General features: G+C 41.3%; 1 protein-coding gene across 6 annotated transcripts in view; it reads left to right on the top strand.

The window, feature by feature from the left end:
- Positions 1 to 16,763, top strand: part of Aoah (acyloxyacyl hydrolase) — a 186,850-nt gene that overhangs the window by 86,997 nt on the left and 83,090 nt on the right. For all 6 annotated transcript variants that reach the window (XM_075970119.1, XM_075970118.1, XM_075970122.1 and 3 more), the window contains exon 11: positions 1,297 to 1,391. In XM_075970119.1, the coding sequence (XP_075826234.1) occupies positions 1,297 to 1,391 (95 nt within the window). The remainder of the gene's footprint in view (positions 1 to 1,296; positions 1,392 to 16,763) is intronic.

Below are 16,763 nucleotides of genomic sequence, written 5' to 3'. Positions count from 1 at the left end.
GGCCTGCTGAAAAGCTAAGAAAATTAGAAATATTTGGTGAGTAACACAAAGAACAAACAAGTTTAGAACCAAACCTGGCGGCAAAGGCCTGCAATCTAATACACTCAAAGGTTGAGGCAGAGATTGAATGTTCAAGTCTTGTTTGGGCTACAGGTGATTTCCGGCTGGCCTGAGCAAGTTAATGAGACCCTGTCTCAAAATAAAATGTGAAAGCTGGTTGGAACTATAGCATGGTGGTAGAGCTTCTTCTTGGCATGTCCTGAGTCTTAAGTGCAATGCTTAATAAGAAAAGAAGAGAGAAAATTGTGACGAAATCTGGAGTATGGGGAGTAGCTCTGTGCTAAAGCACGAGTTTAGTATCCATGAGGCCCAGTGTTCAATCTCCAGGACTGTAAAACAACAAAAACAATAAAAACAACAACTGCAGATTTAGATGAAACTCTAAGCCTTCTGGGCTAGTGATCCCAGGAGAGAAGACTCTTGAATCTCCACATCCTAGCATCCCACATCCTCTTAAATGTCCCAGATTCTCTTAGTCTCCATTCTTGTGCCCAGTGGCAGTTTCCATAGAAGCCAAGCCTAGGGAACCACTACAGTAAGGCTGGGCCATCCTCTGCCTCACTCCGGTGGTTTGGCATTGGAGAAAGAAGACTTCTCTGACTCTAGCGGGATCATTTGATTTTTCCAAGCCCTTAAGTGGCTAGAGGGTGTACTCCCCACTAAGTGATTTGTGTAGATGTGTCTCTGAATTTGATTAAGTGATTCTTACATCCAGACATGCAGGCTGCACAGAGACCTTCCTAGCTCCTTCTCTCTGTTAATCAGCCAGAATTGTCCATCTAGAGCCTTTGTGTATGTGGATTTGAAGACTTAAAGAGACTATCACATCTTTAAACTATCAAAATTGCTCCATGAGGGCATTCACTCTTAAACAGATTTGGTATATTCTCTAAAAAAGCCATTTCCAGAACCAAAATTCAGGGCATATTTCTGAACTCAGATCAAGTCTGCTTCTTGTGTTCATCCATCACTCGTTCTGGATGCTGCTTTTACGCTGAGCCAGAAAGCACACCTGTGTTTGTGAAGCTTAGCTAGCAGTTCCAAGGGCTGAGAAATTTCATTCAGCTCCTAAATGCTCCCCTCACACTCCCCAACACATGAAAAGTGGCCATGTATCACTGTTAGGATGGATTGTGCATTTGATACACACCAGGGTATCTGCTCAAATAGCTACTCACTCTGGAGGCTGCTCACTGCCTGGGTGTATAAATAATGTAAATAAATTGTGCTTCCTAGGTTCACAGCCCAGGGGAATCATTTTGCTGGGAGACTCAGCTGGGGCTCATTTTCACATCCCTCCTGAATGGCTGACGGCTTCGCAGATGTCTTCGGTAAGTAATTTGGGCAATACTCATTCTGAATGTGCTGGCCTTAACGTTTGTTCCCCATGCTCTCAAAGTGAAGCCAACTCTAAACAGGTGCAAATTTCCCTTTGCAAGGGACATCCACTGCCATTTCAGTCATAGGCAAATGCATCGGTTTCTCCTCCTCACCTTCCCAGCCTCAGCCCAGCTCCTGTCAGAGAAGGCAAAGATGGCAGCTGAGATCAAGACAGTGGCTGATGCGCAGAAGGAGCAGTCATGTGTTGCCTTCCCCTGGAAGTCAGGACCGTGGGGAGTATTTCCAGCATGCATGCGGTCTATAAGCATGAGGAGGCTGGGCAGAGCAGACTGCTGGGCTCCTGAGAGCCATTTTGTGCTCCACAGGAGAACTGCGGGGGACAGAGAATGCCCTCCACCCCCACCTCTTCTGAAAAGCAGAATAATCCTGAAAGGGTTTTTTTTTTAAAGAGAAGATCATAACAAAGACAGCTATCATAAATAATGAGAGACTCACAGACAACAAGGAAAGGAGGAAGACACCAATAATCACTTACCCTACCAAACAAAAACTGGGCATTGTGAGAAGGATTTTCATCTCTTAGGTGATCACAGAGCAGGAGTACAGGTCTGCAGGTCCCACACCCACAGAATCAGCCCACTGTAGACAGAAGCCGTAGGGCGGGTGTGCCAACGGCATTTGTAATGGACATTTGTCGGCTTTCGTGGGCCTCTACAGATCTGTGTCTGTGAGACCTGCATAGGTCAGGGACCTGAAAGAATAGGACCGACTACAGTCTACTAGTGTAGACAGTTTTTCTTAGCTTCAGTGTACTTTTACACACAAAGAAACAAAGAAAGCAATGATCCAAGGAAGGGTGTTTGAGTTCAGAAAAACATGTAAATAAACGCCAGCAAGCACCTACTAACAGAGCAGCCCTTCCCCAGAACTTTCTCAGGACAGAACAATGTAAACACAACTGTCTGACATGCAGTGCATCTTACACCTAGAAAAGCACAAAAACAAGGCAGAAGGCCATATCCAGATTCAGGGTACAGTAGGACAGCATTCAGCATATCCTTTCAAGAGATTGGGCTCTACAGCTATCTTCCCACCTCCAACAAGAATAAGCATGTCCTATAAATTGAATATAAATGTTTAACACAGGAGGCATGAAATCACATCCAAGAGCAATCCAGTGAAGGAAATGAACATGAGGGAGGTGAAGGCCCTCTGCCTTGGTTTCCTGGAGCCTCTCTCACAGTTCCCTAAGGCATCATTCACTATCCGTCACCCTTTTGACTGTGTTTCTGCAGATATACACAGAGTTTTTCTTGTTATTATTCCTTAAACAGCACAGCGCATTAACTGGTGACATGGAACTCCTATTGTATTTGGCATTATAAGTAATCCAGGGGTATTTAAAAGTATCTGGAAGATGTGTGTAGGTCATATGTAAACACTGTTCATTCCAAAGAGATTTTGGCATTCAAGGGGACTCTGAAAACCATCCCTCACAAATCCCAAGGGACTACAGTGTGTTGTGAGAGAGAATGACAACTGTATTTTCTCGAGTTCTCACACCTACCAGATTATCAGAAGAGCCGATGTCTTCCGCAGTCAAACTGTGCCAACACCTAGGACTTGGGCCACAAAGGATGAGAACAAGAGAGCAGAGTAGGGCAGTCTGAATGGCACACACCTAAACAAAGGGGGCCGTGCCCTCTTCAGCTTCCTAAGGTGAGAGCTGTCACGAGAGGATGTGCCGGATTGCTGTACTGGAACCATCTGTGTAACTGTAAGGACAAGGACAAGGCAAAGTAATTAAAATGACAAAATAGACATGTGAATGGTAGTGTATGCCTATAATTTAATCACTTGGGGAGCACATCAGTAATTAAAGACTAGCCTTAGCTACATATTGAGTTTGAAGGCAGCCTGGGCTACATAAAACACGTTTTTAAAAATTTCATTAAAGATGCTGTGCTGGCTAGGCTTATGACAACACAAGCTAGAGTCATCTGGGAAGAAGAAACCTCAGTCCACAAAATGCCCATATCAGATTTGCCTGTAGAAAAGTTTGTAGATCATCTCATTGATGGATGATTGATGTGGGAGGGCTCAGCTCGTTGTGGGCAGTACCATCCCCGAGCAAGTGGTCCTGGATGACATAAGAAGGCAGGGTAAGCAAAGCATGGGAAGGAAGTCAGTAAACAGCACTCCTTTATGGCCTCTGCATCAGATTCTGCCTCCAGGTTCCTGCTTTGACTTCCCTGAATGGTGGACTATAAACTGTAAGGCGAAGCAAACCCTTTTCTTCCCAAGTTGATTTTGGTTATAGTGTTTTATAAACATGTTTTATGTAGCCCAGGCTGCCTTCAAACTCAATATGTACTAAGACAGAAATTGGTACCAGCTCATGTGGTATCACTTTGACAGACCTGACCATGGGCTTTTGGGAGGATTATGGAAGAACTTTGGGCTAGAAAAGCCATTGAGTGTTTAGAGATTAATGAGCTATAGTGGAAACTTAAAAGACAAATGTGGGGAGCTTGGGAGAAAAAGGTGTTGAGAAAAATGCAGACAATGTAGACATGGCTTGTGGCACCATGCCAGATCCAAACTCTTCCCTCCCTTGTACCTAGCTTCCCACAAGGGCCAGGGGGTAGCATCAGAACACAGGCTTCTCGTACTTATACTACCTGGTCACTACTTAGTTGGAGGACGTATCAGCTGCAGAGGAAGGAGTCGGATTGGGAGGTGACAGAAGACAAGATCCAGTATGGGTTCAATTTCCAGCTACCTCCTTGATAAACATTTTCTTAACACTTTCATGCAAATAGACGACTCATAAACTCTAGGTAGAATGGTCAAGCATAAAGCCAGGTACTGGTTCCTTCTGAGCACAGGGCTTAGAGGTGCTTCTGTACACCTGAAGCCCTGCATGTATTTGGCCCAGAGTACTGCAAGAAGCCCCTCATGGTTGTCTCTTCTGAGTGCAATAAGAAACATGAGGTTTACTGACATAACAGGTCATGACGAGGGGCACCCTGTCCATTAGAGCAGGAGGAGGCATATCTGCTCATGGATAGGGGATCTAGGCAGAGTGAAAGCTCTTGTCATGTAACCATCTCTGAATGAGGTTCTTCTGTCTCCCAGGACACTAAAAACAATTCTAAGAAATCAAACTTCAGAAATTATAAATTTTCCCTGATCACTTCTCCCCAAATTAAGTAGATTAAACACTAACCCAAATTAATCCAAACACTTTCAAATTGAAAACCCTCCCCAAGTCCCTCTAAAAAGTTGAGCAATGAGAAGGCACATCTGAATATACAAAATGCTCCATTGTGTGGGGAAAAAGGGGGGTCAGGGTTCTGGAGCAATGACTGAGTAGTTAAGAGCACTTGATGCTCTTGCAGAGACTCTGGATTCAATTCCCGGCAGTCACATGGTACTGCATCGCCATCTGTAACTCCCATTCCAGAGGATGTGACACTTTCTCCTGACCTCATCAAGCCCTAGGCACACATGTGGTGCAAATACATACACACAGGTAAAACATTCATACACATAAAATAGAATAAAGACATCTAAAAGAGATATATAAGTATTCTTTTGAAAAATGACTAGAGGAGAGAAAGTGTGTGTATAAAACAGTAAATTCCAAGTTTTAACCATAATTGGCACGAGACGGTGCCCAAGACAATGTAGGATCGAGAAAGACCACTCTTGCCAGAGAAATAATTAGGGCACCAATGCCGACCAAAAGCAGGGTATCCAAACAGGTCAGTTGACTTGGGAAACTGGTTGTCTCAGGAAAAATGAAGTGCTTGAGATGAAAGGCATGCCAGATGGTCCTGGTTGTTGGACAAGAAACCGAGAGAGAGAGAGAGAGAGAGAGAGAGAGAGAGAGAGAGAGAGAGAGAGAGAGAGAGAGAAAGAGAGAAAGAGAGAGAGAGAGAGAGAAAGAGAGAAGACAGCAGAGAGGAAGCTGTGATTCAACAAATAGTAATGAAAGCCCTTGTCTTCCATCAAGACCTCCACTGAGGCCAAAGTATAAAACAAAGTTCTTACTCATCATATCCTGCTTTTCTTTTATTTCACAAGGATCATGTAAAATATTTTGCAGATGTTCTCCCCAAAAGATGAGGGAGAAAAGAAAAAGAAAGCAGGTATACCATAGGAACAATCCATTCGGCTTCAGATTTCAGTTTCAACACTAAATTTCAAAACACAGCAACGCCACCTCCACAGTGCTCTGGGAGGAAAGAACATGTAACTGAAACACTCTGTAAGATTGTTTTTGTACAAAGCTGTGGAACTTTGTTCTCAGTAATCTAGACTTAGAAAATGCATGAGACACAAACCACCAGGGGTGGGGATGTTTTAAGAAGTACACCAGTCTCTTTATCATTGTACTATATTATGAAGCCCAAGAAAATTCTAAGCCTAATTCTAAAGATTTCTAATGTTTGCAATTACAAAAAATTACTGAAAAACCTTCTTTTTTATTGATAGGCAGAATTAAAACTGTGAGAACGGCTGTACTACCAAAAGCAACCTCATAATGAATGCAATTCCTGTCAAAATTCCAAAGATGTTCTTCAAAGGACCAGGAAAAAACCCTTAAAATTTATATGGACACAAAAATGGCATCAATTTTTAAAGTAAAAGCCATAGTTTTCATAATCTCAAATTATATCAAAAAGCTATAGCAACACAAATAGCCTGCTACTGCCACAAAGACAGACATATGAACCAGAAAAATACAATAGAGAACCCAGAAATAAATACAGATAGTTACAATGACCTAATTTGTGACCAAACTACAAAAGCATACTCTGTTTAATAAATAGTGCTGGGAAAACTAAATTTCCACGTACAGTAGACCGAAACTAGGTCCATTATCTGTCATAGTGCATAAAATCAACGTAAAGAACATCAAAAACATTAATGTAAGATGTGAAAATTTAAAATTGCTAGGAGAAAACACTCCAAGATACATGCACAGGCAATGACTTTTTTGAACTGGATTCCAATAGCACGGAAATTAATATCAACAACTATGATATGTAATCACATGGAATTAAGAGGCTTCTTTATATCAAAGGAAACCAAAGAGTGAAGAGACAGTCACAGAATGGAGAAAAAACTTTGCCAACTATACATCAGCTGAGAGATTAATATTGGAGACATAAAGAACTACAAAAATAAAACATCTAAAAATAATTATGCTATCAAAATGCGTTAATGAACCAAATAAACAGTTTCCAGAAGAAGAAATAAAAATAATAGTAAATATTTTTAAAGTGCTCAGTATCCTTGGCCATTGAGGAAATGTGAATTAAAAACTGACTTAAGATTCCATCTCACCGGAAATGTCAAAGAACTAATTTTTAAAAAAGATTTCATTTCTCCATAGTCAGAGTGACTATTGTCAGGAAAACAGTTGCTGGCCAGGATGTGGAGAAAAATGAATCCTTATTCACAGCTGATGTAGCCACCATGGAAATGAGTGTGGAAGTGCTTCAAGAGTCTGAAAATAACACTACTGTATGAACGTGTTCTCTTACTGTTTGGTACATACCTGAAGGATTCTAAGTTAACATACTTAGTGAAGCCGTCCAAATTTTTTTTCTCAAAAGTATGGCAAAATGCAAGAGGACAGGGCAATATATACAAGCACACTTACTATATCACATCCTCCACCAAACCAGCCCTGAGTAAGTCACATTCACATGACAGTGGTCCAGCTCAAAGGAGAAGGAAGCATATCTGCCTAAAGTGGGGGATGGAAAGGAGCAAGGTTTGCTTTGTTGCTTTTATGAATTACAAGCATTGAACTGGAGACATAACTCTACTGTTGAGAGCACAGGCTACTCTTCCAAAAGACCCTGGTTTTATTCCCAGTCCACATGGTGGTTCACAGCTGCCTGTAACTCCAGCTTCCAGGGATTTGATGCCCTCTTGTGGTCTCTGAGGGCACATGTCTGATGGATGCACAGACATACAAGCAAAAATACATATATTCGTAAAAATTAAAATGAGTAAAGACTAACTTTTAATTATGAATGTCAAATGTGTATTGAATAAAAAAGTAAAAATACAGAAATTACTAAGAATTTGCTTTAAAAAAAACTCCATTATTCTGCCAGCTAGAGAAAATTATCCTAACATTTAAATATCAAAACGGTTCTCAAATATTTTTAAATATTGCATCAGAAAAGAAGACATAGTGGCAATAGGACTAATTTTATGAAATCTCTCACACCCCACGTCTCAGGCTCCTTGGCACTTCTTCCCTCTTCTCCAGGACATCCTCACTGCACAGCGATCGGCATCTGTGCACATGCATGTGCTCAGTCACTGGAAATTGCCAGGTTGTCAGTTAGCACTCATCGTTGCCCTTCTCCGTGTTTCTATTTAGTCTGGAAATGATTTTACTTTTATTGATGTTCCACCGTGCCCTTTTCAATGAGCACGCTGTGATGTGCTAAACCATTGACCCGGAACTGGATGTTGAGCTGCTTCACGCTTTGCTTTGGGACTATAATGAATTATGCTTCCTTAAAAAAAAATCACTTCCTATTTTGAAGAATTATTATGTACAGAATCTCATCATTTATAAAAAGAAGTCAGCCTGGGTATGAAAATTATGTCCAGTTGATATTCATGAATTGCGTTGAGCTCAGCAGTCTTAGGCTTCTGTGGTTTGACTGTTAGTGATTGCGGCATGTGTAAACAGTATAAACTACACCTCAAGCAATATTTCTAGAGTCATGCTAGGCAGGCCCAGCCTCAGAGCACAATCTGTTCATTGATCAAATCAACAAGAAGCATCGTTGAGCTTCCCATGCCTTAAGCCCTATGATGGAAAGAAGCCAGGTCCTCACTGAGCTTGCTCATGAGAAAACATACACTAGCAATGGCAATTCCAGAGCAGTCCATGCTGGGATGTGCACCTGCCCCCACAATTAAGGAATACAGGGAAGGCTTCACAGAGGAAGAAACACATATTTGAAATGGAAGGATGTATTAGGGCATTCATATATATGCTCACAGAACTAGGAAGAAGTGTCTCAATGGTGGAAAGACCACATGGACAAAGGCTCTGAATTAAGAAGTTTGGTGAACTTTAACTGAAACTCACAAAGCACAGATAGGAAAGCCAGTCCTAGCTAGGACAGTGCGGGGGAGCCACACTGAGGGATTTATAGCTCATCCAGATGTTTTAAAGCTGAGAAATGCACTCACCAGATTTGAATTGCAGAAAATCCATTGTGGTTTCAATGGTTAGGACACATTAGTTTAGATGTAAACTCAAACAAAGGAAACTCAGTCTAGTGAGTTGTAGAATTGTAGCAAAGTATAACAAACTACGAAAGTAAGCAAGGAATAAAAAGTAGACAACTCAGATGCCATATAAAATCAGAGAAGGCATGCATCCTAATGACCGTTGCTAAGAGGTCACCATGTTAATCAGTTTTCATCACTGTAACAAAATGCCTGAACTAATTAACTTTTAAAGAGAAAAGGTTTTAGTTAGTTTTGGAGCTTCCAGTTCAAGATTGATTAACCTGATGGCATCACGACTGCTTAGACCGAACAGTGAGACCATGTCACAGAGCAAAACTGTCTGCTTCATGACCAGGAAGCAAGTAGTCAGAGGTTGTCACAGTCCCCTGTAGGGGCATACTATCAGAGTCCTAGGCGCGTCCCGTTAGTCCCTCTTCTCCTAGAATCTACTATCTCCCAACAGCACTCAATTGAGGGCTCAGAATTTAACACATAGACCTTTAGGGAACATACACATACATGTGTGGTGTCTTCAGCAATAGGAGCTGTCGCTCAACTCCTGAGAGGCAACCAAGGCTACATCAACAGTCATCAATAGTTATATTGCTTTGGGAGTCCCTTGAACTGCCCTGACCCATCATTTGAATGGAGTTTTCTCATGCTTGGTACTGGGGGTTTTGTTAGTCTATGGTTCTTGTCAACCAAAGTGGTGTATTTACTTTTATATAGATAATACAGCTATAGCTAGATATAGATGTAGATGAGATAGGGATAGACAGAAATAGATAGCTATTCATCCTTATAGGTATTGTGCATAATTTTAGGTAAATATAAGATAATATGATTCCTTGAGACTTTTTATCAAACAACTTTGTGTTACTTTTTTCTTGTCCCTCCTTCTCTTGAGACCTTATACACACAAACATAAAAAGGACTCTGCAATTCATGTTATGTTTGTGAATACATATACAAAAATATATGTCTATGTAACATTAATAATCAAAGGATGAGAGGCTATTAATTTGAAAGTGGAGAAGGGAAGCACAGGGCGGTGTTGCAGGAGCTCCTTCCGCTCCTTCAGCCAATAGCCACTGAGATACCAGCCCATTGGGGTGTAGTCTCCAGGGGAAAAATGGAGGTGGGAAATTGATGTAATTCTATTTTAATTAAATATATATTTAAAACTAATAATATACTTGAAAAAATACTTTGACGAAAGTTGACAATTATATAAAGGCTGGGTAAAGTACTATTTAGTATTTTGCGATAGTGCACTCTCTATCACAACTATGCAGCTGTACTGTTATGTGAAAACAGCCACAGACAATATGTAAGTTAATTAATGTGGCTGTGGTCCAGGAAAATGTATTTCCAAAACAGGATGTTGACAGGATCTAGCCCATGGACTGAAATGTTCTGTCCAATAATAGCTTCCTATAAGAGGAATTGGTGAGCACACATGTTTAGGGCTATGAGAAAGCAAGCCATTCTGTCCGGTATGAGAGCCCCCAGCATGCCTTGCCTTTGCTTTCCAATAAGACAGAAAACATCCTGTCCCTGTCTCTCCCCTGGAAAGAAAATATCCGCTAAGTGCTTTCCTCCATCAACCTCTCTACCCTGACCTGCCGCCCTCTGCTTAGGCAGTCGGCACCCTGGAGGCATGTTCATGGGAAATTAGGTTAGGAGATAGATAGAAAGATATTTGTGGGTCAGTAAGGAGAGAGTGACAAGTGTCACCCTTATGGTTCCCAGCTTCATTCTTCTGAGGGCCATAGAATAGTTCTTCCCCTTCCTCCCTTGATAAACAGCTGTGGCTTCTCTTCAGCATGTCTAGACCTTAGTGATCAGGTGCAAGTCAAATTGTCTGTCTCGGAAGGAAGACCTCAATTTAGAAAGGTTCCAAGGAAGACAGAGACAATCAAAAAACGTGGATGCTATTGTGGTGGATTTTTTTTTTTGGTTTGTTTTTCCTTTCAAAGTAAAAACAATAACAGCTTGGGTTACTTTATCAGAAAAGAAGGCAAGGTTGGAAGATCAAAGAGGCCAACAGTAGGCACTGCCCTCCTGCTTGCTCGCCCATCTGCTTGAATGTTATTTTCAAAATATTAAATGCTGCCTCTTATTGAACAGGAATTGCATGATCGGCTGGGGAGGAAAGTGGAGGAAGAGATTCTGAAACATCAATTTCTCAAACATTTGTTCAGCTTGTGAAACTGTTGCTTGTCCTGTTATAACATCTTAGCGTGACCCCTGACGGCTGTTTTCTGTAGGGCAAGGAGCACAGATTAAATTTCATGCTGTGTCAAGGGCAAAAGAAATTCTTAATCTGGTTGCAGAAAATGCATATTGACCTGAGAGCAGGCAGCTTAGTATTTAAACCTCGTGTGCTTCATTCCTCTTTGAGATGATTCTGTTTGTCAGCTCAGTGACTCTTTATTAGCCCACAAACAACACAGACAGGAAGGATCAGGGCTCCTACCTCACTCCCTCACTCCCCTTGCTTCCCATATTCTGGATTTATCAGGCATTTAAAAAGCTTCCACCATGCATAAAAGCAGATTTTCATGGTGCCCATAAAATATGGAAATTCAATATAAGATGACTTCATGTCCACTCCTTAAATATCTGAGCATTTTGAGTACTTTTTAAATTATTTTTTAAGATGAGAAAAAGCTGTTGTGTGATAAAAACTGAACAAAATTACATTTCCTGCTTGTCTGACATCTTGCAGGGCAGCAGAAGAGAGATGCTAAATGGTGAGAAGTAATTCTTCAATTCTAGTTACCACTCATTTATTCTGTCAGAGAAAGACAATTGTGTTAGCCATGGAGCGTTCCTTTCTCCAGCAGCCATCAGATCACAAGATAAAAAGCCTTCTTCACTCCCTTGCCCTATTCTTGAATGTGGGTGACCTGGCCTGTTCCTGGCTTTTATGTTCTCACTGTGCTCAGGGGGAGCAAGCCAGTGGTTCTTTTCTTTCTAAAATGGGTGCAAATCTAGAGTCATCATTTCAGCCACTACTGCCTTCTGAGAGAATTTTTGCCAAGTACCCATTGTTATGAAAATCTTCAAGATAGAATTATTTAAAATCCTGTCTTAGTTAGGGTTTCTGTTGTTATGAAGAGACACCATGATCATGGCAACTCTTATAAAGGGAAACATTTAATTGGGATGTTTCGCTTATAGTTCCGAGGTTCAGTCCATTATCACCATGGTGGGACGTGACTGTGTGCAGGCAAACAAGATGCTGGAAAAGTAACTGAGAGTCTTATAGCTTGCAGGCAACAGAAAGTGGTCTCAGTACACACTGAGGGAAGCTTGAGCAAAAGAGACCTCAAAGCCCACCCCTACAGTAACACACTTCCTCCAACAAGTCCACACCTATTTCAACGAGGCCACATCTCCTAATAGTACCACTCCTTTTGAGCTTCATTTTCTTTCAAATGACCACAATCCCATACCTCTGAAAGAGCCTACATTCCTGCTCACCCAACCAGTAGGTGGTGATTTTCACAGGAAATCAATGTACCAGGCCATTCCTGTGCTACCCAGTGAGCTACTAGGACTAGAGAACCGTTCCTTATCCTCAGGTCGTTCATATCTACTCTTGACTTCATTCCACTTGACTTCATTTCACTTCCAAATTAACCACTAAATGGATCTCATTTAACTACTGCATCTCAAGGAAAACTCCAAGAATGTCAAATCCATTGGGTCATAGAAAGGGATTGGAGAGATGACCGCAGTTAAGAGCACTGACTGCTCTTCCAGAGGACACAGGTTCAATTCCCAGCACCCATATGGCAGCTCACATCTGCTTGTAACTCCAGTTCTAAGGGATCTGATACTTTCACACAAACATACATGCAGGCAAAACACCAATGCACATAAAATAAATAATAAGCAAATAAAGTAATTAAAAAATAATTTGGTATTTGAAAAAGTGTTTGACCTTCTTAGCCATCAAGGAAATAAAAGTAAAAACTACTTTGAGACTTCATGTTACCCAAATCAGAATGTCTATCATCAAGAAAACCAGTGACAAGTGCTGCCAAGGACGAGGATGAAGAGGAAACTGATGCTTTTTTAACAGGACAGAAAACTGGTACAGGCATTGTGAGAGTTGATGTGGTGGTTCCCCAAACAGTTAACAGAACTACAATATAACTCCCATGCGACTATAGCATTACTTTCTCAGCCCCTTGAGTTTGTGGCACCAAACCTGGTGTGAGCCTCGATGATTAAAAAATCCCCCAATGCCTTCATCTAAAACTGTTGGCATTGGGTGTCAGGTTTCAAATATGAATTTGGAGGGCACACCAAAAGTCATATCATAGCAGACATAAAAATGAGATATAAAGCATAGTGGTATGTGTTTATATTATTATTAAAGTTAAAAATGGATCTTTCCAGTTAGATTTTTAAGCTCCCTGAGACTAGTTTTCACTCCTAGAGCTCCAGTCATTCCTCCTTATCTATTTTTCTCCATCGTTAATAATGAAATCATGGGCACATGTCTTCTTATTCACAGTCTGTACTCAGTTTCTATTGTAGCCTGGGGAGGTCATCTTACTAGGTTATGAACAATGGCAAGGGGTGAAGGCAGAGAGAGGCAAGATCTCCCCAAGGGATGTGTGTGGCCCCACATGGTCTTTTTGGTCAGTCTCAAAACCCAAAGATGACAGTGATATACCAATGACCAAAATATCAAGGTTCCACCATCATAACTACCTTATAAAAGTGTAAGATGTTCTTTGCTCTTGTTCTTTTGCCAAGTCAGAACCCAGCAATGAAGAATCAGAGGTGAAACAGATTGAACTCTCAGTGAACACAACATGGACAACCATCATCCTGGACTTCCCAGACTTCCTCCAGAATAAATTTCTGTTGTTTATATGGTACCCAGTCTAAAGGTATATTGTTATAGCAGCTTAGTGAACTAAAATAGGATCTAAAAGCTATCTGAGAATTAGAAGGACTAGCTGATTGATTCAACGTAGAACTTAAGTTAGCATACTCCAGGCCCTGGGCACAGTGTTGCCACTCACCAGTCGCTTAAAATTAGGTTTTATTTGAATATAGTCATGTTTGTTCATTTTTTAAACTGTGTAAGGTTATATTTACATTGTAACCAAACTGAGTAGCCATGATGGAGACCAGATGGTCATATGAAGCTTACAGTACCTACTATCTGGTCTATCTGAGAAAGGTTTGGCCAGCTTTGCCATATCATTAGCAAGTTGGGTACAGTTAGATAAGCATTCACAAAGTGGATGATAACATGGAAAAGGATCTGCAAAGGAGGAAAGTGGGAAGTCCAGGTAGGACTCTAAGAGGAATCCAGGATTTAGTTAACTTCTGCTCAGGAAGCAGCAACTGGCCAACAGAGATGGAGGAAGCTTTGAGGACAAGGTTTAGTATTATGAAGGGGCAGTGTCAGCTCAGGGCACTGCAGGTGACTGAATAGGGCCAGAAAAGGGACAAAGAAGGTGCTAGGGGAATGAGAAAAGCTATGTGGAATAACAATAGTCACCCATTGACCAGCAATTATCAAACTTGGTCAATCACCATAGTTATTTGGTACACTTAAAATATAAGGTTCTAGGGTCCCATCATAAGTCTGCCCATTCAAGAGCTACAGCACCCACAAGATGCAGGGAGATGGTCAATAAAGGGGGTTGTGGTGAAAGGTTAACCAAAACTAAGGATTTATGAAGAGCTCTTATGGAAACTCAGTATTTGATATGCTAATTTAAAAATATAATTTATAATAGGTAGTTTGAATGGAGGTACCCTGCATGGGCAGACAGTGTTTCCTCAGAGGATATGGATCACCAAATAAAAACATCAATGGCAGGTATTGGATAGCTCCCTACAAGGATGCTTCAAAAGCCCTCAAAACAACACTTGCTATTGCCATTGCTCATGGTTGCCTGTCATAAGTAGATGGTAAGACCCAACTGTTGAAGATACAACACACTTTTGATACAGAACATAGGAAAATCAAGCTGAAATTGACCTGAAATATGTCTCCACGTTGGCTAGTTTTTATATTGCTAAAAAAGTGCTATAAAGGATACTAGAGGAGAAAAGTCATCAATGAACTTACTCAACAGTGTACCCTGCATGCTACTTGCTGGCAAAATATGCCCCTGGTGTGATAGTGGTACGATCTTTGTGGGATAACCAGTCCCTTTATGATTGCATTTAAGGCCCGATGCACAGGCGATAATTCATGCTAGATACTGTAAACAGGTTCAAAAGCCTTTGGCTTGGGAAGTCGTAGGCTCTAGGGATATGAGGAGAAACATATTACTTGCTATTTTGCTAAAAAGACATGCCAACCTGCCTTCTAAATATTTGTGTTTGTACTGAAATATTAGTGATGCTCTCACCCTTGGGCAGAAAAACTTCTTTTGTAGTGGGGGACAGTCAATGCAGAGTCAAAACTGGCCAAAGTCTAAAAATAAGTGACAGGTGAATGCTCAGCCGTAAATAGACTGACAATACCAACCCCTGGAAGGCTTAGGAAACATTGTGTGAAAGAAGACAGAAAGAACATAAAGGCTGGAGGATGAGAAAGAGTGCGGTGAAATGCTGTCTGCTTGACACAATACGGCTGTTGAATGAGTTCACTGCAGCTCTGGTTATCTGCAAAAGGCCTGTGAAAGGTCAAGCCAATCAAAAATCCCAGCATAGATAGAGAACAGGTTCATGAGGCTCCAGCCCTAGCAGAGGAACTATTGGCAATTGATTGCTGCTGAAGGAGAAGCAGCCATTTTTCTTTAGGGATATGTCCACTCATGGATTGAAAATATGCCTGCAAGCATCACTAATTGGGCTCAATAATTTTTTAAAAAGAAAAGAGAAACATGTTGGGACATCCAGAGGGAGTGGAGGAGGGCTAGTTTAGATGAATATATGATCAAGAAAAAGGTTATGTATTATGAAATTGTCAAATAATAAATAAATATTTTTAAAATAAGCTCCGATAAGATTCTGGCACATAATGACTTAAAAGAGTAGGAGGAATAGGGAGAAACAGGGCCCCTGGCCAAAGTCTGGACAGGGGCTAAGGCAATAACCAAAGTTCATGAAGGGTGTATGACTTAGTGTATTTTCTACTGTTGGCAAAAAAGACCATGGCCACGATCAACCCAGGGAGGAAAGACTTTGACTAGCATATCCCAGATCACAGTGCACTGAGGGAAGCTAATGCAAAAACTCAAGGCAGGAACCTAGAGTCAAGAACTAATGCAGAACCCTGAGGGAATGCTGCTTACTAGCTTGCTCCACAAAGCTTGCTCATCCTGCTTTCTTATACCACCCAGGGCCAGCTGCCTAGTGCTGGCACTACCCCCAGTGCTCTGGGCTCTTCGTGTCAATTATTAATCAGGAAAATGCTCTCCATACTTGTCTATAAGCAGTCTGGTGGAGGCTTTTTCTCAAGTGAGGTTCCTCTTCCCAGATATGTCTGGGTTTATACTGAGTTGTCAAAAACCAAGCACCACCGTGTGCAATGGTGTATTATGCCAGCATATCACTACAAGGTAATAGAAGGGAATGAGAGCATTGCTTATGATCAGCATGGTGGAGAGAGAGAAAGCCCAGCCCAGGTGGACATGGTTATTAGGTGGGCCTAGAAAGACCTCTCTATTCTTACATCTCTAACTTGAATGAAAATTTGGACTTCATCTGGCATCATCAAATTCCAGATGCTATCTGGGGAACTGGGGAGGGATTTTGATACCCCAGACAATGTAAGTGAAGCTGCTTTAGAAATTACCAACCCTGGGACTGCAGAGTTGACTCACAGGTTAAGACTGCTTCTTATTTTTCTGGAGGACACCCCAGGGTGGCTCACGACCATCTGTAACTTCAGTTCCAGCATATCTGATGTCCTCTTTGGACTTCTGCTGGCACCAGGCACACGCTCATATACAGAAAATAACACACCTAGGAAAATTAGATAACCAAACTTTTACAAAGATCAAAAAGTGAAAATTTACAATAAACAATTTTGGGTTTTTTCTGGCCCTTGAAGAATTTATTTTTCTAATTATGAAAAAAAACACTGTCCCCCA

The sequence above is a fragment of the Microtus pennsylvanicus genome, chromosome 4 (genome assembly GCF_037038515.1).
Source record: "Microtus pennsylvanicus isolate mMicPen1 chromosome 4, mMicPen1.hap1, whole genome shotgun sequence".
NCBI lineage: Eukaryota > Metazoa > Chordata > Mammalia > Rodentia > Cricetidae > Microtus > Microtus pennsylvanicus.
This window is presented reverse-complemented; position numbering and strand designations above follow the sequence as displayed.